General features: G+C 43.3%; 1 protein-coding gene across 1 annotated transcript in view; it reads right to left on the bottom strand.

Moving 5' to 3' along the window:
- Positions 1 to 16,374, bottom strand: part of CABLES2 (Cdk5 and Abl enzyme substrate 2) — a 53,287-nt gene that overhangs the window by 4,349 nt on the left and 32,564 nt on the right. The window contains exons 4-8 of the mRNA XM_044455158.1: positions 12,946 to 13,054; positions 11,469 to 11,634; positions 7,143 to 7,246; positions 3,090 to 3,196; positions 984 to 1,188 (exon numbers count right to left, since the gene is read on the bottom strand). Coding sequence (XP_044311093.1) covers positions 984 to 1,188; positions 3,090 to 3,196; positions 7,143 to 7,246; positions 11,469 to 11,634; positions 12,946 to 13,054 — 691 coding nt within the window. The remainder of the gene's footprint in view (positions 1 to 983; positions 1,189 to 3,089; positions 3,197 to 7,142; positions 7,247 to 11,468; positions 11,635 to 12,945; positions 13,055 to 16,374) is intronic.

Genomic DNA, 16,374 nt, shown 5'->3' with positions numbered 1-16,374 from the left:
TGTAAGCCACCTTGAATTCTTTTAAAAAAAGAAAGAGGTGGGATATAAAGCTAATACATCAATAAACATAGAATTAAATTGAAATAGTTCTTTGGAGCTGCAATTCCATGCACACTTATATGGAAGTAATTCCCACCAAACTTAGTAGAATTTGCTTCTATGTAAGTATGCATAGGATTGGCCTATATAACACCATTCCACCCAATATTTCTCAGATCAAAGGTGAAAAAGAAATCTATCTGCAGCTATTAGGAGAGTCGCCAATAGGAGCTTTAACAAAAAGATGTCCATGGGTCTGAACAAATAGATTTATTGAAGGACTCCTTTTGGACCAAGAAGCCCCAATCCCAGTGCTGTCATTTTTGAATTCCAGTTGAACATAGGATTTCTAGTGCACAATCAGCTAATAGCAAACAACTAGTTAGCTTTGCAGAACTGCAGGGACAGCACAATCCCCACGTCTCCCTTCATTATGGCCTGAGCAGCTTTTTAATTCAGCAGACTGTGCACAGGTATACTGGAAGCTACCTTATCTTGAGGTCCATTTATTGTTTTTATGAACTGTTTTAAGAGCTTTGGCCATTAGTTGGTATAGAAATTAACAAAAAGGAGCAGCTGCCACCACCCAGTATTATTAGCAGCAATCCAAGGTTTTAGGCAGGATGCCTGCTAGTCCTTTTGGGGACTCCTCTTCAGGCAAAGCCTGTGTTCTGCCACTGAACTACAGTCTTGCCCCCCTTCCCCTCTCCTGCGGATTTCACTACACTTCTCTTAGGATTATCTGCATAGAGCACTCTTGTTAAAATACTGAAAAACTATGTCTGGTCTGCAGCCTCAATGCTCAAGTTTGTGACAGATTTTCCTTCAAAATTCTATGCAAGTCTGTAAAAGTGTTCACACACAGGCTTCACGGAGGAGAAAGTTGTACAAAGGCCATTTTCAGACCTTTAGACTCTGCTGGAACTTAATTTGGCTGTACTTACATCAATAAGGTGTTTGACTTCATGTTTCCTGAGATCACTACTAATCTTGGCTGCGAGTAGCACACAAGCACCAGCACACAGTTTGCGGTTCTGTTTATTGAGTTTGCCTTGAAGAACAAGCTTCTCAAAGTAAACATAAGCCATGGATACCGTTACCGGCTCCAGGCTGCACTCGATACTCAGGTTCCGCATCTCTCTCTTTAAGCTGGAAGGGGAAGGGAGAAGACAACATCCTTTTCAAGAAGAGACAAAAGACTGCCACTGCTCAAGAGACAGGCACTTAAACCCCACCAGATTCTCATTGTTGTTGTTTTTTGGAGGGTGTTTGTCTGGCAGAAGCTCATTTCTAGCTGGCTGATATCAGTAGGCTTACAAAAAGACCACATTCCTGTTGATGAAAAGGAAGAGGAGGGAAGGCGCCTTCATGCACCTCTGTGGTGATGTGGAGCCACGTGTCTCAGGTAACCTCATGATGCGAGTTGAGTAGCTCATGGGATACAGAAATGGAGTGAGCCAATATTGATCTGAATGACTTCTCTGTCTTCAAGTATTTGCACATGGAAAAAAGAGAATGCCCTCATGATCCAGGGTAGGGGTGTGTGGGGGAGGATAGGTGTGGATTGCCATTGCACCGAGTGACTATTTGGGATGGCCAGCAGGACCGTGTTTGCTCTTGAAAGGATGGCTAATCTTTGAGAGCTTCAGTGAGGGGGAAAGAGCATGCATGGCATTATATGGGCATAGAGGGGGGCTGTGGATAAGGAGGAATCCCCAGGAGCTTACAGAAGGGTGGGAAGTGCAGGGAGGCGTCCTCTAACTGCCTTTCTGCTCTTTCACCCTTCCCCAACCTGAGGCTCTTCAAGAATTTCCAAATAGCATGGTCCATGCTGCTTCAGAATGCTAGCCATATTGGCTTAGGAATGCTGGAAGTTGCACTCCAGTAGATCTGGAAGTAGTAGGCTGACGAAGGGTGACGCCGATTCTGTCCAAACCTGTGCCTCGGTCGATCTAAAGTTGCGCCATCAAAGTGAAGGCTAGAATAAGTAGAATATCAACAGGCGGGACGTTTGAGGCAAGGGGAACATGGCCCATCGTGGCGTCATGCGGTTTAGCAAATCATTGGAGGGGATTGGCAAACTAAGCATGTGACACCCATTCTAGTCAGGTGGAGTTGGGGCGGGGGGGGGGGGGGGGGGCGCACTGCTGCACTGTTATATTAGCCTGGCCCAAATTTACCTAGTTCAGGCTCCGAGTGTTTGCTGTCAGCTAGCTATACTGAAAACCATGGGAATTGGAAGATGAGCCTTTGAGAAAAGTGACTGTTCCAGGCATAGGAAATATTGTGGCAGGTGCTAAAAACCTCAAGGACCTCCATAACTTAAGGATGAGCTCATGCAAAGCTACACATGTGGGGAGACAAGCCTGGAAGAGGAAAACCTGAAGAATTTGAAGCATGGTAAGAACAATGGAAGGCGGCAGAGTCACATGAGCAAGACTGCAGCATGCAAGAAGGAGAGGGGAATCTTAGCAGCTGAGTATGTGACAGCAATTGCAGAAAAATGGGTGAGAAACTAGGAAAAGACAGAAACTTTCCCTAGTGCTGTCTTCCATTAAAAACTGGAACTAGTCTGAGCACTGAAGGCTTAGTTCTCATCAAGGGCACCAACTTGCGCTGTGTTGCTTTACAGTGAAGATGGGACTACCATGTATTCCTCTGTACAAATCAATACCCCCTACAGCACAGCTAGCATGAAACAGAGAACGCATTAATTAAGCGACTGACTGGGTGATCGACTATAATCAATAGAATCAGTATCTCGCACTCTAGCCTCTTACATGGTGTGAGACATCAGATGGGGTATGAAGGAGCCCTGAGTTTATAAAAATGCCAAGGGAGCATTTTACCTGCACACTTACTTGGGAAGAAGTCCACTAAATCAGCTGGGACATACCCAAGTAAACATGTGTAAGACTAGGATGCAAGTCTAAACATATATTACGTATTTAATTTTTTTGCACACATTTAGGAAGAAAGAGGCCTGTACCATGGTGACTTGGAACTACAGTGATGCTCCCTCCTCTTTAACACCTTGTTCTTTTTTTTACCTTCTGATTTTGCTCAGCGTCAGCTTGATGTGAGGAAATTTGTCTTTAAATGTTTCATTCATATCTTTTTTAAGGTCTGAGGGTTTCACATACTCTATTACTGTGGTCTGAAATAAAAAGAAATAGGGATTATTTTCAGCAACGTTAAAAAAAAAAAGCAAAGTTGCTTCTAGAGAGAGAGAGAGAGAGAGAGAGAGAGAGAGAGAGAGAGAGAGAGAGAGAGAGAGAGAGAGAGAGAGATCAGATAACATTGAAACTAACTAGCAGGTAATCAGATGGAGTGGAGATGATGATGAGTGTAAATTGATGTCCTGCAACAGCAGGGGGTTGGACCTGATGGCCTCCATGGCCCCTTCCAGCTCTACTATTATATGATTCTATGATGGACCACTATGATCTCATGTCACATAGCTTCTTTTACTAGATATTACTGGAGATAAAACCTAAGAAGCTCTTGATAGCAGCCACAGATCTCTTATAATGTCTATCCTGGTGCAAGAATTATTTGAAAACGGAGCAAGCCATCGTGGTCACTCCAACAATACCTCTTATTCCATCTTCTCTTGGTTTTAAGCTTTTATATGCACAGCAGGTCTTGCAGATTTTGCCCTGTGTCCCATAAACTGTCATTTGCATTCAAGAACTAATCAGGGACTTTTTATCAACAATATACACTGATTCTTTGTGGACAGTGTCAAACAAAGGTTCTCAAACTACAATCAACAGGCTGCTGGTGCTCTACTCAATTCAGGCTGTCTGTGGAAAAGGTGGAGCAATCGAGAATATCTGCAGTTAGTCCTGTATGAGATTAATTTTTTAAGATGGAAGAAACTAAGTCTGTCATGACCAGGGCTGGCTAACAAGGTTCTGGGCCGGAGCTCATGATTTTCACAATATAGTACTGCCATAATATACTAAACTTCCCCGCTCCAAAAAATAAAAAATACCAGTTAAAGATACACTTGCTGAGCCTGACCTGAGGCCAGTGCTGCAAAACATATCTGTGAACCTTGTCTACCAATGAAGCATTGCTTCAAAATGATGATTATCAAAATATGAGTTATGTGTGTGATTTGATTTATAGCACAATTTTTTATTAAGTGGTCTGCCAAGCACTCCAGCAATCTTCAGTGACCCAGAGAAAAGGGGTTTGAGTACCAACTACACTTGGTTTATACAAACAGTATATTAACACGTACATCTCAATGGTAACAAGTGAGGGAAGCTCCATCATTATTATGTTCTATTGTATTTCAATGTATTTTATTGTGTTGTAAGCCACCCCGAGGCTTCGGCAAGGGGCGGCATAGAAATGTTATAATAATAATAATAATAATAATAATAATAATAATAATAATAATACGTTTGGTTAACATGAAGTTGACTGTCCTCTCTCATTTCCACAATATTTTCAAGGTCACACCCATAGATACACAATAGTTAGTATGTAAAGGTCATCCTACATCAGGTACACCCATCAAAATGAATGAGACTCAAGTTGGCTATGATATCTTAAGTCCTGTCCTGTCTATTTCAGCAGGTCTTCTCTAATAGGACTAATCACAGAAACTCCAACTCCTGTGACTGGACTGACTGTGACAGTGCCAGCCTCAAGGCTGTGAGTACTGATTAGAGGGGATGATGAAGAATTGTTGCCCAGAATGCTTTGCTCAACAGCTGATGGGAAGCTGCAGAGAAGACTGGCGAAGGTCTTATCTTCCACAGCATGATGCCCTTGCTTGAACTCCTGTTCAGTTCTCTGCACACGTTATGGGCTGTATCCAATGTTACTGTAACTTCAGCCCCACTCATTTCAATGGATATACTCATAAGTAGGATTAACATTGGATGCATTCCAACAGTTCTTGCTTTATCAGCCCCCCACACAATTGAATTCAGGGTCTCCTTTGACTTTTCCATTCTCAAAACACATCTGGCTCCATCAGAGCTTACAGAGCAGACCCTTTTCAACAAGAATTTTTTATTGCATAGTGGCAACCCATGAACCTGGGTTTTAGTGATTAGTGTCAGAAGCAACTTCACGGCAGGATGGCCTTAGCTGGTATCATGTTATATTAAGTTTCTGCTATTAACCATCATTGCCCTTGTACAGGATTACACTCAATTCCTCCTGTATCTAGGCCATCACTGTAGAGATGAGAAAAGTCTAATCTCTTTGAGGACAGAAGGTTTCAAAGCGTTTTGGTAATCTCTTAATCCTGTAATACTTGGGACCTCCAAGTACAGTGCAGGACTGTTGAGCTTCAAAAAGTTCTCTCTCTCTCCCTCCCTTTGTTTTGCAGTATTGGCAGGACAATGTGTGGCGCTGGAGGCTAATGCATCTGGAAGGCACCAGGTTGAAGGAAGGCTGCCCTAGGGCACCCCAGCCAATACCCCAAGGTATTCTGTGTCTAGAAGGTCTAATGCGAGAGGAAAGCAGGAGGTGAAGAGAGGTGGCAACTCCGTCTTCCCGTAGTCTTTGGATGCAATGAAATAAATTCTCCCTTGGTGCCAGTGTAACAGCTTGATTGATATGTAGAACTTAAGTCTTGAGTTCGTTAGGAATTCCTTGCTTTTGATCGTTAATAGCATGGACCCACCAGATGCCAGGGTGAGCTTGAAAGTGTTCAGAGCAGTTCATAGGTACTCCGTCTGAAAGGTAGATAATTCCCAATACTGCAGATGATGGTCAGAGCTGAGAGATGGTGGCTTGGCTTGCCCATGACTGAGGATGAGATTGGAACTGGAGGCTTCCCTGGTTCAGAACTCAGTCTCAGGCATGACGCTACTCTCCAACAGCCAATAAACAGCATATTGCTTCTGCCTGGGAATGCTTAGGCTGTATGCAGAGCTACAGGGCCCAAGAGATGAGTGTGCCCTGGACTCACACTTGCCACTGTTTGGACTGGAAGGCCAGCTTCCAAACTTGAATGCGACTCTGGTCCTACTTCCAGGAAAAAGCTGCCAATGTCACAACATGCTCTGCACAGCTGAAGTCACCTCTCACGCCCCTCCCTACTTGTGTGTGTGAAGGGTGCTGACTGGTTGATCCTCGTGACAGTCAGTTGCATACCACCAATCCAGGGCAGGGTTTGAAGTCTGCCACAACAAATGGATTTGCTTTAAAAATGGTGCTGGATACAGAGCTAATCAGAAGTGATAAGTTTCCAGGCATTGGTGGTGGGATAAACTCAGCCAATCTTCTTCACAAAGAGTAGTCAAGGGACAACAGTCCACCCTGGATTCTACCAGGGAGGCAGATGAGCAATGCTCATACAGCAGAAGAAAACCCAAAACTCCACTGAAATATGCCTGTACACAGCTTCAGCTGTTATGGATACTAGGCACAGGTGGACCTATGCTCTGTAAGTTTGTCGAATTCTTTTAAAAGCTCTCCAGTTGAACTGTCGTCATCACATCTACAATTAAATCTGTAGGTTAGTTGTGCACTGCACAAAACCTCACCTGAGGGCCAAAGCAGGTCTCTTTTGTTAAAAGCAGTCATTACCTCCCCCATGCTATTGATAGCTGGGAGTGGGGGGAATATAGATGCAATACTAGAGGTAGCTAATAACAGCTTTGCAGTGGGTGGTGGGATTTAAGTACTGCAGCCTCAATCCAAATAATAAAAAGCGAATATTGGAGAGATCTGCCCCCAGCTCTCTGTTATATCAAGTTTGGCATTTAGCTGTAAACTCTCTCTCACACACTCTGGGGGCCCTGAACTATGAAACTGGAACCCTTCTCATAGTTGTTCTTAAGGAGGGAAGATAATAACTAGAAGCTAATCTGCACTTGTAAAAGTGGTGGGCAGTACGCATAAGCCGACTGTGGCCACTGTGGTCATTTTAGTAACTTTGAATCTGCTGCAGCGGCCAAAACAAAACAAAACCCACTACCCCCCCCCCATGCTTTTCTATTAAAAGCAAATGAAAAACAAGGAGCGTGTGTGTTATTAGGAAACACCTTCTTTTAAAGGAAAATTGACATGTTGCTGCTGGAAGGGTTGCAATACGTCATTTGCTACGCAGTTCCACAAGATCCATGTCTTACCATGTACGATGCGAAGATGAGGACGCGCTTGTGCTTCCCGCAGGGCCATTGAGGGTCGTCAAGGAGATTTGGATTGTACTCCACCAGCTCACCGACTTCATTCCCTGGACATAATAATAAAAAGCTGCTTATGCCCTAGGAGTTCACTGCTGTGCTGAAGGAGAGTTTTAAGAAAAAGCAACACAGAAACCCCTTTTCTGGATTTCTGAAACCCCTTCAGCAGAGGAGTACGTTTCACATGCCAAACATTTTAAGTGCCGTTCTTGCTCTCTCCAGGTGCAGCTGATACAGTCTTCAGTATGAAACCCTGGAGAGCTACTGCTAATCAGAGCAGGACCGGGCAACCTGTGACCCTGCAGATGCTCTGGCCTACAACTCCCACGGTCCTCACCTTTCGCAGTGCAGGCTAGGGCTGATGGGAATTGTAGGCCAAAACATCTGCAAGGCTAGACGTTGGTCACCCTGTGTTAGATTAATGGCCTGGTTTGGGGTAAACAGCTCCCTATGGCTCTACAAATGGGGGCAGCACAGCTGTGAGGAAAACAGCCTCTTTGAACTTTTGAGGTGGATATTCTCCACAAGGGACACCACACAATATTTACTTGGCTTCAAACACTGCCATTAAAGGCAGAAAGCACTACAAGAATTGCGTGTCTGCCTATCCAAATTCACATGACCTGCACATTCCTTTTATTTTTCCCTCTATGGCTTTCCTTCCTTGCTGGAATTCAGGCTGTTAGCTCTCCATGCCAAGGACCAATTTGTTGCATGGCATGTTTCTCTTAAGATATCAGGGATACTGAGAGCTCTGTATGAATGCAGAAGAAGAAAATTGCCTTTCATTAAATAATTCAGAGCAGTTTATACATATTCCTTCTAATACCAGTTCAAGTGGTTATATGTTTACATTTAGATAGCCAAAATCAGAGGACACTGAGTTTTGTGGATGCTCAAAGCAGGACATGTTGGGCTCGATCACAGGCACAGGAGCTCAGGCCTGATGGCCAAATCCTGCCCCTTGAGAGCCTGAGCTGGCCCTCCTTTCCAAAAGGTTGAATTGACTCTCCTAAAGCTCAGTTGTAGGCAGGAGGAGCTTTGAGCTAAAAATGCTAGCGTTTTTTGGTAGTTTGACCGCAACACCCGCTTTTTGCTTTCAGCTCATCCACCAGTGGAATTCTGAAAACGAACGTGCCTTTTTGGGCTGAAAGAAGATCAACACCCCTTCTATACAGTATTGCTGCCATGGCATTCTGGGGCCTCTCCCAACACTGGCTGCAATGCAAGAGGTGACTATATTGCACCGAGTTGGTGGTAGTATTCCATTCTGAATGCTTTTGAGAGGGTGAGGCTCTAACATGCTGGCTGGTTTTGTTTTCTTGCCCCCTCCTTTTGCCTTTTGCCCTCCTCCCCACCACTGAAATGAAGTCTCAGAGAGTTTCTCTTGGCTCTCAGGCTGAAAATGGTTCCCCATGCTTGAGCTATAAGGACCAATCACCAGCTATTATTCTGAAGGTCAAGCTGGTTTCTTTATGGCTTCTGTGTTATGAAGAACAGATTTTTGAAGTAAGATGATCCAATGCCCAAAACCAAAACATCCTTGTATGGCAAAATCTGCTGATCCAGGAAAAAAGGAGACTGGTTTTGTAACGAAAGTCTGAAGCCAGCAGGCCTGTTCTGTACACTGGTATTCCATTTATCATCCTATCTTATAGCAAACTCCTCCTTCAAATGTAGATCCTAAAGTTGCCCATGTACCACAGCGTGGTATCCACAGACTCAGGAAAACGTCAAGAAGTACAAAAGAGTGTTAGGAAAACGATGCAGGTTTTCATTCTGCCCACCGAACTGCACAATGAGGACCGAGCATGTTCAAATGGGCATGGAATACTGAGCGACTGCTCTGAGGAGAAAACAAAACAAAGCGAGGTAGCATGGAACGAAGTATCAAGAAGAGGCTATGGCCAGCTGGCACTTGAACAGGAGCAATCCATTCTGCTCCATGTTGCTGCAGGTTTCATTTGTTTTTACGTGGGGCAGTTCAGTTCAAAAAGTGTGTTGAGCAATGGTTGCAAAACCTGAAATTTGGCCAGAGAGGATATTTACTGAACACTGGCATTAACCATCTCAACGTTATCACTGTAACATGGTTGGTACTTTTCCCAGATTCTTAGAAAACGTTATTTGGATTTTTGCTCTTTAAGGCGTTGTTCTGTTTTCAGAAAACGTCCTGCCAGTATTCATTGCCTTATCACGATTATGAGGCCCCAGGAAAGATTTTTTCTATATTTAGTCAGTCCTGCTGTTTCAATGCACAATGGCTGCATTGAAGAACTAGACAGGGTGGAATCTCCCACTCAGCTACCAGGAGATTGATTACATTGGTAGAGTTTAAGCCAGTACTGTTCATATTATGCATGCCTACAATTTTATTGTTGAAGTATGGAAGTTGGGAAGAATGCTGCCTTCTGAGACACTCTCTTCTTAATTAAAGAGCCGCTTATTTCCTCTACTTATGGATGGGTCAAAAAAGGCATGTTGCCCTGGAATCTCTTAGGAACTGAAGGTGTGGAATTTAATCATTAAATGCATAATACAAATGATTAAAGTGTGTCTAGTTCTTGGCAGAAGACTCAGCGGGTAGGAACAAAGAGGGTAGGCAAAAGGGACATGGGTGCTGCTCCAATACACTGCAATGCCCTTATCGCTCTACTGTGACTACTATCCCAGGCAATATGCAGCAGCTGGACTCATGCCCAGGGACTGTTTTCCAGGGAATGCAACTCCTATATTGTTCAAACTGCATCAGCTGACAGTTTGTTTCTAAGCACAGTTCAAAGGGCTGGTTAATACCTATAAATCCCTAAATAGTTTGAGAGCAGGATAATTCTCTTCTTGCACATAAGTCTTCTCACCCAGCACAGAATTCCCTCACCAGAGACCCACTACCTGGGACACAGGAAAGGGTCTTCTCAGTGTCTGTAACCCAGGTTGTGGTACTTCCTACCTGGAAGGCCTGATTCCACCCCCCCGTCCCACCCTTTTCATTGGTGTGCTGGCAAAGCCTTTCAGCTCTGTTGGGTTTTTGGCTTGGTTCAGTGTTCCTGCCTCTCTTCTGTGTGGTTAATATCCAACTTCTTTGTTTCATTTTATTTAGCATTTAGTGCAACCTCTCCTAACAAGATGTTCTGGACTACAAAAACTTGTATCTTGTTGGAACTTCTTTTGTTCTGCATAACTGAAGCCCTTCACTTCCTGCTCAGGAAGGTTCCAGTGGCTTTAATTGTAGGAAAGAAGGCAGAACTGAAACTGATGCAGTTTTTTGCATTAGTGTATCTCCAATGTGCAGCACCATGTTCAGAACCTGAGGGCCCGAAAGGCGGACTGTGAGGATTAAAATATATATCTTTCCAGTTTTCCTATCTTCCTGTGCTTTTGTCCTCACATCTCTGGCCAACATCCTCAGTTCCAAAAGCAGACCTCTATGATGCTGAAGAAATGGCACAGAGTACATATTTAGAGATGCATTTTATTTGAATACAGATGTGTTTCTTTGCAAGTCATTATGGCCTATTGGTTAAGAGTGCTAGACTGAGACTTGGGAGATTCAGATTCTAGTTCCCATTCAACCATAAAACTAACTGGGTGACCTTGGGCCAGTCACAGACCTCAGCCGAACATTGTTCTGATGATAAAATAGAGAGGAGAAAGATCATGTAAGCTGCCTTAGGGAAATTGGTGTGCAAGGAAAATAGGTGGGATATAAATGTAGTGTAATGTAGGAGTAATAGGAATTATTAATAATATATTGTATCAGATGTAGTTCCTTTTAGTCAAAAAGTAATGACTGGGAGCAAAACTGCCGCCTTTCTTTCCTTGCAGTTACATACAATCAGCTTAAACCTTGTTAGAAGCAGTCAGAGGCATTCTAAGAAGATGCAAAATGCACCACACACAGAGAGATTTTAGATGTGTAGGATTAAACTGTAATTCCTAACCGCAGGAACGTGATGTTTTGCTTGTTATTCTTTAACATATTATGTACATCGCATTACATTACCTTATTATTATTAATGCAAATGCTACTAATGATAATCAAAAGGCAAACCCTGAACCCTTGAACAATTTAGACTACCTCATTTACTTTCCAAATGGAACTTAAATTCCTGTTCTTATTCTAGTTTGCTTCAGCAAAAACTGCAGCTGCTGATATTCTAGTGGTTTCAGTTGCTGAAATATCATCCTAACAATATTTCCTTTCAGCCATTTAAAAATAATTTTAACACAGAAGGTCAACATGAAGGTGAAATGCAGTTCGATGGCACTTACCCATGTCTGTGGTGGAAGGTATCGTTTTGGCTGCTGCAGGTTTATACCTTGACCCACCAGCGCTCCTTGGGACGGTGGCTCGACAAACAGGAACTGCACCATGGGCATCATTTTTGCGGCCAACGAGGGCATTGGTTGGATACAAGAACTTTGCATAAGACACAACCTGTAAGACAACCGTTGACATTAGCAAGAGTTGCCACCCTATCACCTTTCCATGGGTTTGCTAAGCTCTAGCCTCTTTGTTCAAACAAACCGTTTCTTGTAACTGGAAGTCACGGGTAACAGTTCTGAAGTACAAAGCATTCAGTGCTGTCACTGCTGCTGCTCATTACATCAAACGTATTTATTTTTGGATTTCCATCCCACCGCAATAGCCAACAAAGCTCCCTGAGAGGGTTAGGAAAACCTGTTTGTAAAAACCAGCACTAGTGTGATGTCCTTAGGACTTGTTAAAGAAGGGGAAAAGTGACAATCTGCTGCAGGATTTCAGCTGGACAGCTTGCCATCCCAATTCTGCAGCAAATTCACTAGCAAGCACTAATGCTACTGTGCTAGCACTGGCTTACTGCCTCCTGTTTTTATGATTCGGTTAAATCAAATGAATTGCAAGGAACTGAATTTGCTGCCAAGTAGCATGTGTTTCTAGTAAACACGTTTTTAAAAAAATGGGGAAAAGGGAGAACAAAGACGGATTGTACCTTGGACACAAGATACCTGGATAAATGGGTATCTAACAAATGTAGTCTAGCAGCTAATGAAACAGACACACCACCTTGGACAAAGCCTGGAGCAAGAAACAGTTTGGTGGTTTCAGCACAGCCAGTGAAGGAGGCTAGCAGGCAAGGAAGCGTTTCTGTGACTTAAACTGCATGCAGCCTGCTTTGAAGGAAGCTGATGTTGCTTTAAAATGAGGATGCAGAACCTCTTTCAGCCTCAGGCCAAATTCCATTTTGGAGAAGTTTCTGGGACCACGTTCCAGTGGTGCACACAGCTGAAGCAAAAGGAAGAAGGACCAAAAGAACAAGATACTAGCAAATTTTAGGTTAAAGCCCTTCATGCATTCCAGCTTTTTACAAATGGGAGAAAAATGGCAATAAAGTAAGGTAGGCATCAAAGGATCTGTGGGAGGGAGGAAAGGGGAAATGGACCTTTGGACTGCGAGCCCAGAAGGGCTGGATTTGGCCTCTGCCCTGAAATTCTGTACTGCCCCTCTGTTGCTCAAGCTCCTCATAAGAAAATCAGTCCTGCAAGATTTTCCATCACTTCGAGTTGAAGTCTGCAAAGCAATCTTAACCTCACCAAGTATGATAGACTGAACTCAGACTAGAAGAGCAAACAGAAGTGAAGTATGACAAGATACACCATGAGCTACGAAGAGCACACAGGGCATTGCTTGTGATTGGTTCCGAAACTGAACAGGCCCCCAATGTGCAACGAAGAACCCAGAACTGCAGTTCAACAATGAATGCCTTACCTTGCCATCTGCTCCCAGCTCGACCCCTTCCATCCCTAGCACCATCTCAGAAGAGACTGAAATTCCTCCAGAAGGATGTCTTTGTTTCTGCCCCTCTATTCTCAGTTCACTGTGAAGGGCAGAATTGCCAAGAAAGCAATTAAGGCTGTTTCTTCTCATCCTAGCCTAAACCATCAGTCATAAAAAATACCCCCCCACACACACTGAGAGATTTAGAAGGATAATTCCCACGTCTTCTCTGCTCCCACTTTAAACGCATTTGTTTTTAAAAGGCCTGAGAAATAAAAGGAGCTCAGTGAACCAGGCAAGTGAACGTAAGCAGCGTTCTTCCTATTTTTAAAATAAGGCAACTTGTGGATCATTCATACATTTGCATGCTCAGACAGGGCTCAACTTTGAGCAATTCCCACAATGAGAAACAACTTTTAAGTTCACTGTTTGTGTATGATGCAACCTTTGAACTGTAATTTAGGGGTATGTGGGATTCTTAAGGGAAAGACAGCAAGCTGTAGCACTGGAGAATACAGGGATGCAGTTCCAGCTATGGGAAACCATTTGCAAGAAACATCTGTGAACTCTGTCCTTGGGCTCTTTAAAAACAAGCAAACATCTGGACAAAAGTAAAGTTTTCTTGTGCTTGTTAATCCTTATAGATTTGTTGGAACTTTGTGGGCTAAAGAGGTTAAATGAGTACATGCACACCAGTTTTAGAGTTAAGGTTTAAATTCAATGGTATTGTTTCACTAGCAGAAGGGAAACCGCTGGTGGAACGGATCCTCCCACCAGGCATGCTCCACAGAACTGCCCTGGGGGGTCAGGGAAACCTCTGGAGCGAATGTGGGGGATTTGTGAGGCCTGCAGCGGGAAAGACAGGGATGCCCCACTGTACAACACTGGCTCTAAGCCTAAACCGCCACACCAAATGATATGGATTTCCATCCAAGGCTGTGAGCCCCAAATTTGAAAAAATACCAAAACAATATCACTCCTACCTTAATACACTCAGACTTTGGCTGTGTCCAAGTTACACAAGGCAGACATAACTATGGAAGGGCAAACAGGCAATGCTCAACAGTGCTAGGACTCTCCAAGCATCCTCACTGCTTGCCTCCCACTCATTCCCTTGAGAGTGGCTCACTTTGTGCAAATTAAGCAGTGATACAATGGGAAAGTTGCACCAATTTGTGCAAATTTATTCCATGGGTTAATGTGGGGCTGATTCAGTGTACTGAGGAACTATATGTGAATCAGACTGCACATCAGAAATGAGAAGAGCGCGAGCACATGTTCGATCATTGCCGAATATTTATTTATTTATTTATTTATTTATTTATTTATCAAAACATTTTTATGCCGCCCCATTCGCCGAAGCCTCGGGGTGGCATACAACAATAAATTAAAATAATTATAATCTTAAATTAAAAAATATAAGCATTAGATTAAAAATACAAAAATACAATATAAAATAAGCCGCCTTGGCCAGATAAAATCCAATAATATTAACAGTTAAAATGCCGCTTAATATTTTTGGTTGACACGCGCTCTGTTCACATCTTCAGACAGGGTATGATCAATTGTTTTATGAGCAGCAATGGAAGTCACATACATACCTCACTAGACATGACATATGCAGAAAGATGCACTCGCCTGCACACACGTGTTCATCAGCAGTTGATTTGAGTGCATACTTATTAAAGTCATTTGGGATTTCTAGCAGAGATCAGTACACTTATCAAAACTCTGCACAACCTCTTACCCTCCAAATATGTCCCCTCAGCACACACAATAATTCATTTCATTTGCAGAAAAGTCAAGCTCTTTTGAGTGACCTTGGAGTTTTCCAGAATGCTAAAAAGAAGTTTCCCATCATCTATTTATAGCAGGAACATCTGTATATGGGGTTTCCGGAATGAAAATATCCATTGCCTTCCTCAGTGTTCTATGCACAGGAATGTGAATGATGAGACTTTTTCTTCTGCATTTGATCAAGGTTAACTGAGCCTTGCACACATGCAGAAAAGATCTGGAAGCTGTTTGCTAGTAGGAGACAGATTTCTGCTTAGCCCACCTCCTTTTGTTTATTAAAAACTAGTGTAACCAAATTTGTAATACTTAACACTGTTTCTACTCAGTACAGTTTCAAACCGTGCGCCCACCCCAATCTAGCTCTAGCTGCACATCAGAAGCGCAAAGGGGAATGTGCATCCTCTATCAACAAATGGCTCTCTACAGTTGGATGAACACGGCATCCTCCAATACACAGATGTTTCTCCAAATGACTGTAATTCTGTACAGAGAAATTCTTTGCTCATCTGGGCAAACACAGGAAGGTTATACTGGTATGTGCAGCTTCCTGTATGTTTAAAATGCAGGGGCTCCACTGTTCTTGAAATCAAGTTTTCTGGTATCACTTTATTATCCTCATCCGAAAAGATGAGAATAATAAAGTAGATGTAAAAGAGCTTTCTCCTTCATGGATCACTGCCTTGTCGTGGCGAAGGGGCTTGCGTAGCTCAATGAAGCTATGAGCTATGCCGTGCAGGGTCACCCAAGACGGACAGGTCATAGCAGAGAGCTCTGACAAAATGTGATCCACTGGAGAAGAAAATGGCAACCCACTCCAGTATCTTTGCCATGAAAACCCCATGGACAGTACCAAAAGGCAAAAAGATATGACATCGGAAGATGAGCCCCTCAGGTCAGAAGGTGTCCAATATGCTACTGGGGAAGAGCGGAGGGCTAGTACTAGTAGCACCAGAAAGAATGAAGCGACTGGGTCAAAGCCGAAAGGACACTCAGTTGCCGATGTATCTGGCGGTGAAAGGAGAGTCTGATGCTGCTAATATCTATACTCCATAGGAACCTGGAATGTAAGATCCATGAATCAAGGCAAGCTGGATGTGGTCAAACAAGAGATGACAAGACTGAACATCGACATCTTAGGAATCAGTGAACTAAAATGGACAGGAATGGGTGAATTTAATTCAGATGACCATCAGGTATACTAATGCGGGCAAGAATCCCTCAGAAGAAATGGAGTAGCCTTCATAGTCAGTAAAAGAGTAGGAAAAGCAGTACTGGGATAAAATCTGCAAAATGACACAATGATCTCAGTTCAAATCCAAGGCAAACCATTCAACAACACAATAGTCCAAGTCTATGCCCCAGCCACTGGTGCTGAAGAGGCTGAAGTTGACCTGTTCTATGAAGGCCTACAGCACCTTCTAGAATTAACTCCAAAAAATGATGTCCTTATCATCATGGGGGATTGGAATGCTAAAGTAGGAAGCCAAAAGATAACCGGAATAACAGGCAAGTTTGGCCTTGGAGTACAAAATGAAGCAGGGCACAGGCTGGTAGAATTTTGTCAAAAGAATGGTCATAGCAAACACTCTTTTCCAACAACCCAAGAGATGACTCTACACATGG

The sequence above is a fragment of the Varanus komodoensis genome, unplaced genomic scaffold (genome assembly GCF_004798865.1).
Source record: "Varanus komodoensis strain SLA01 unplaced genomic scaffold, ASM479886v1 scaffold8, whole genome shotgun sequence".
Classification (NCBI taxonomy): domain Eukaryota; kingdom Metazoa; phylum Chordata; class Lepidosauria; order Squamata; family Varanidae; genus Varanus; species Varanus komodoensis.
This window is presented reverse-complemented; position numbering and strand designations above follow the sequence as displayed.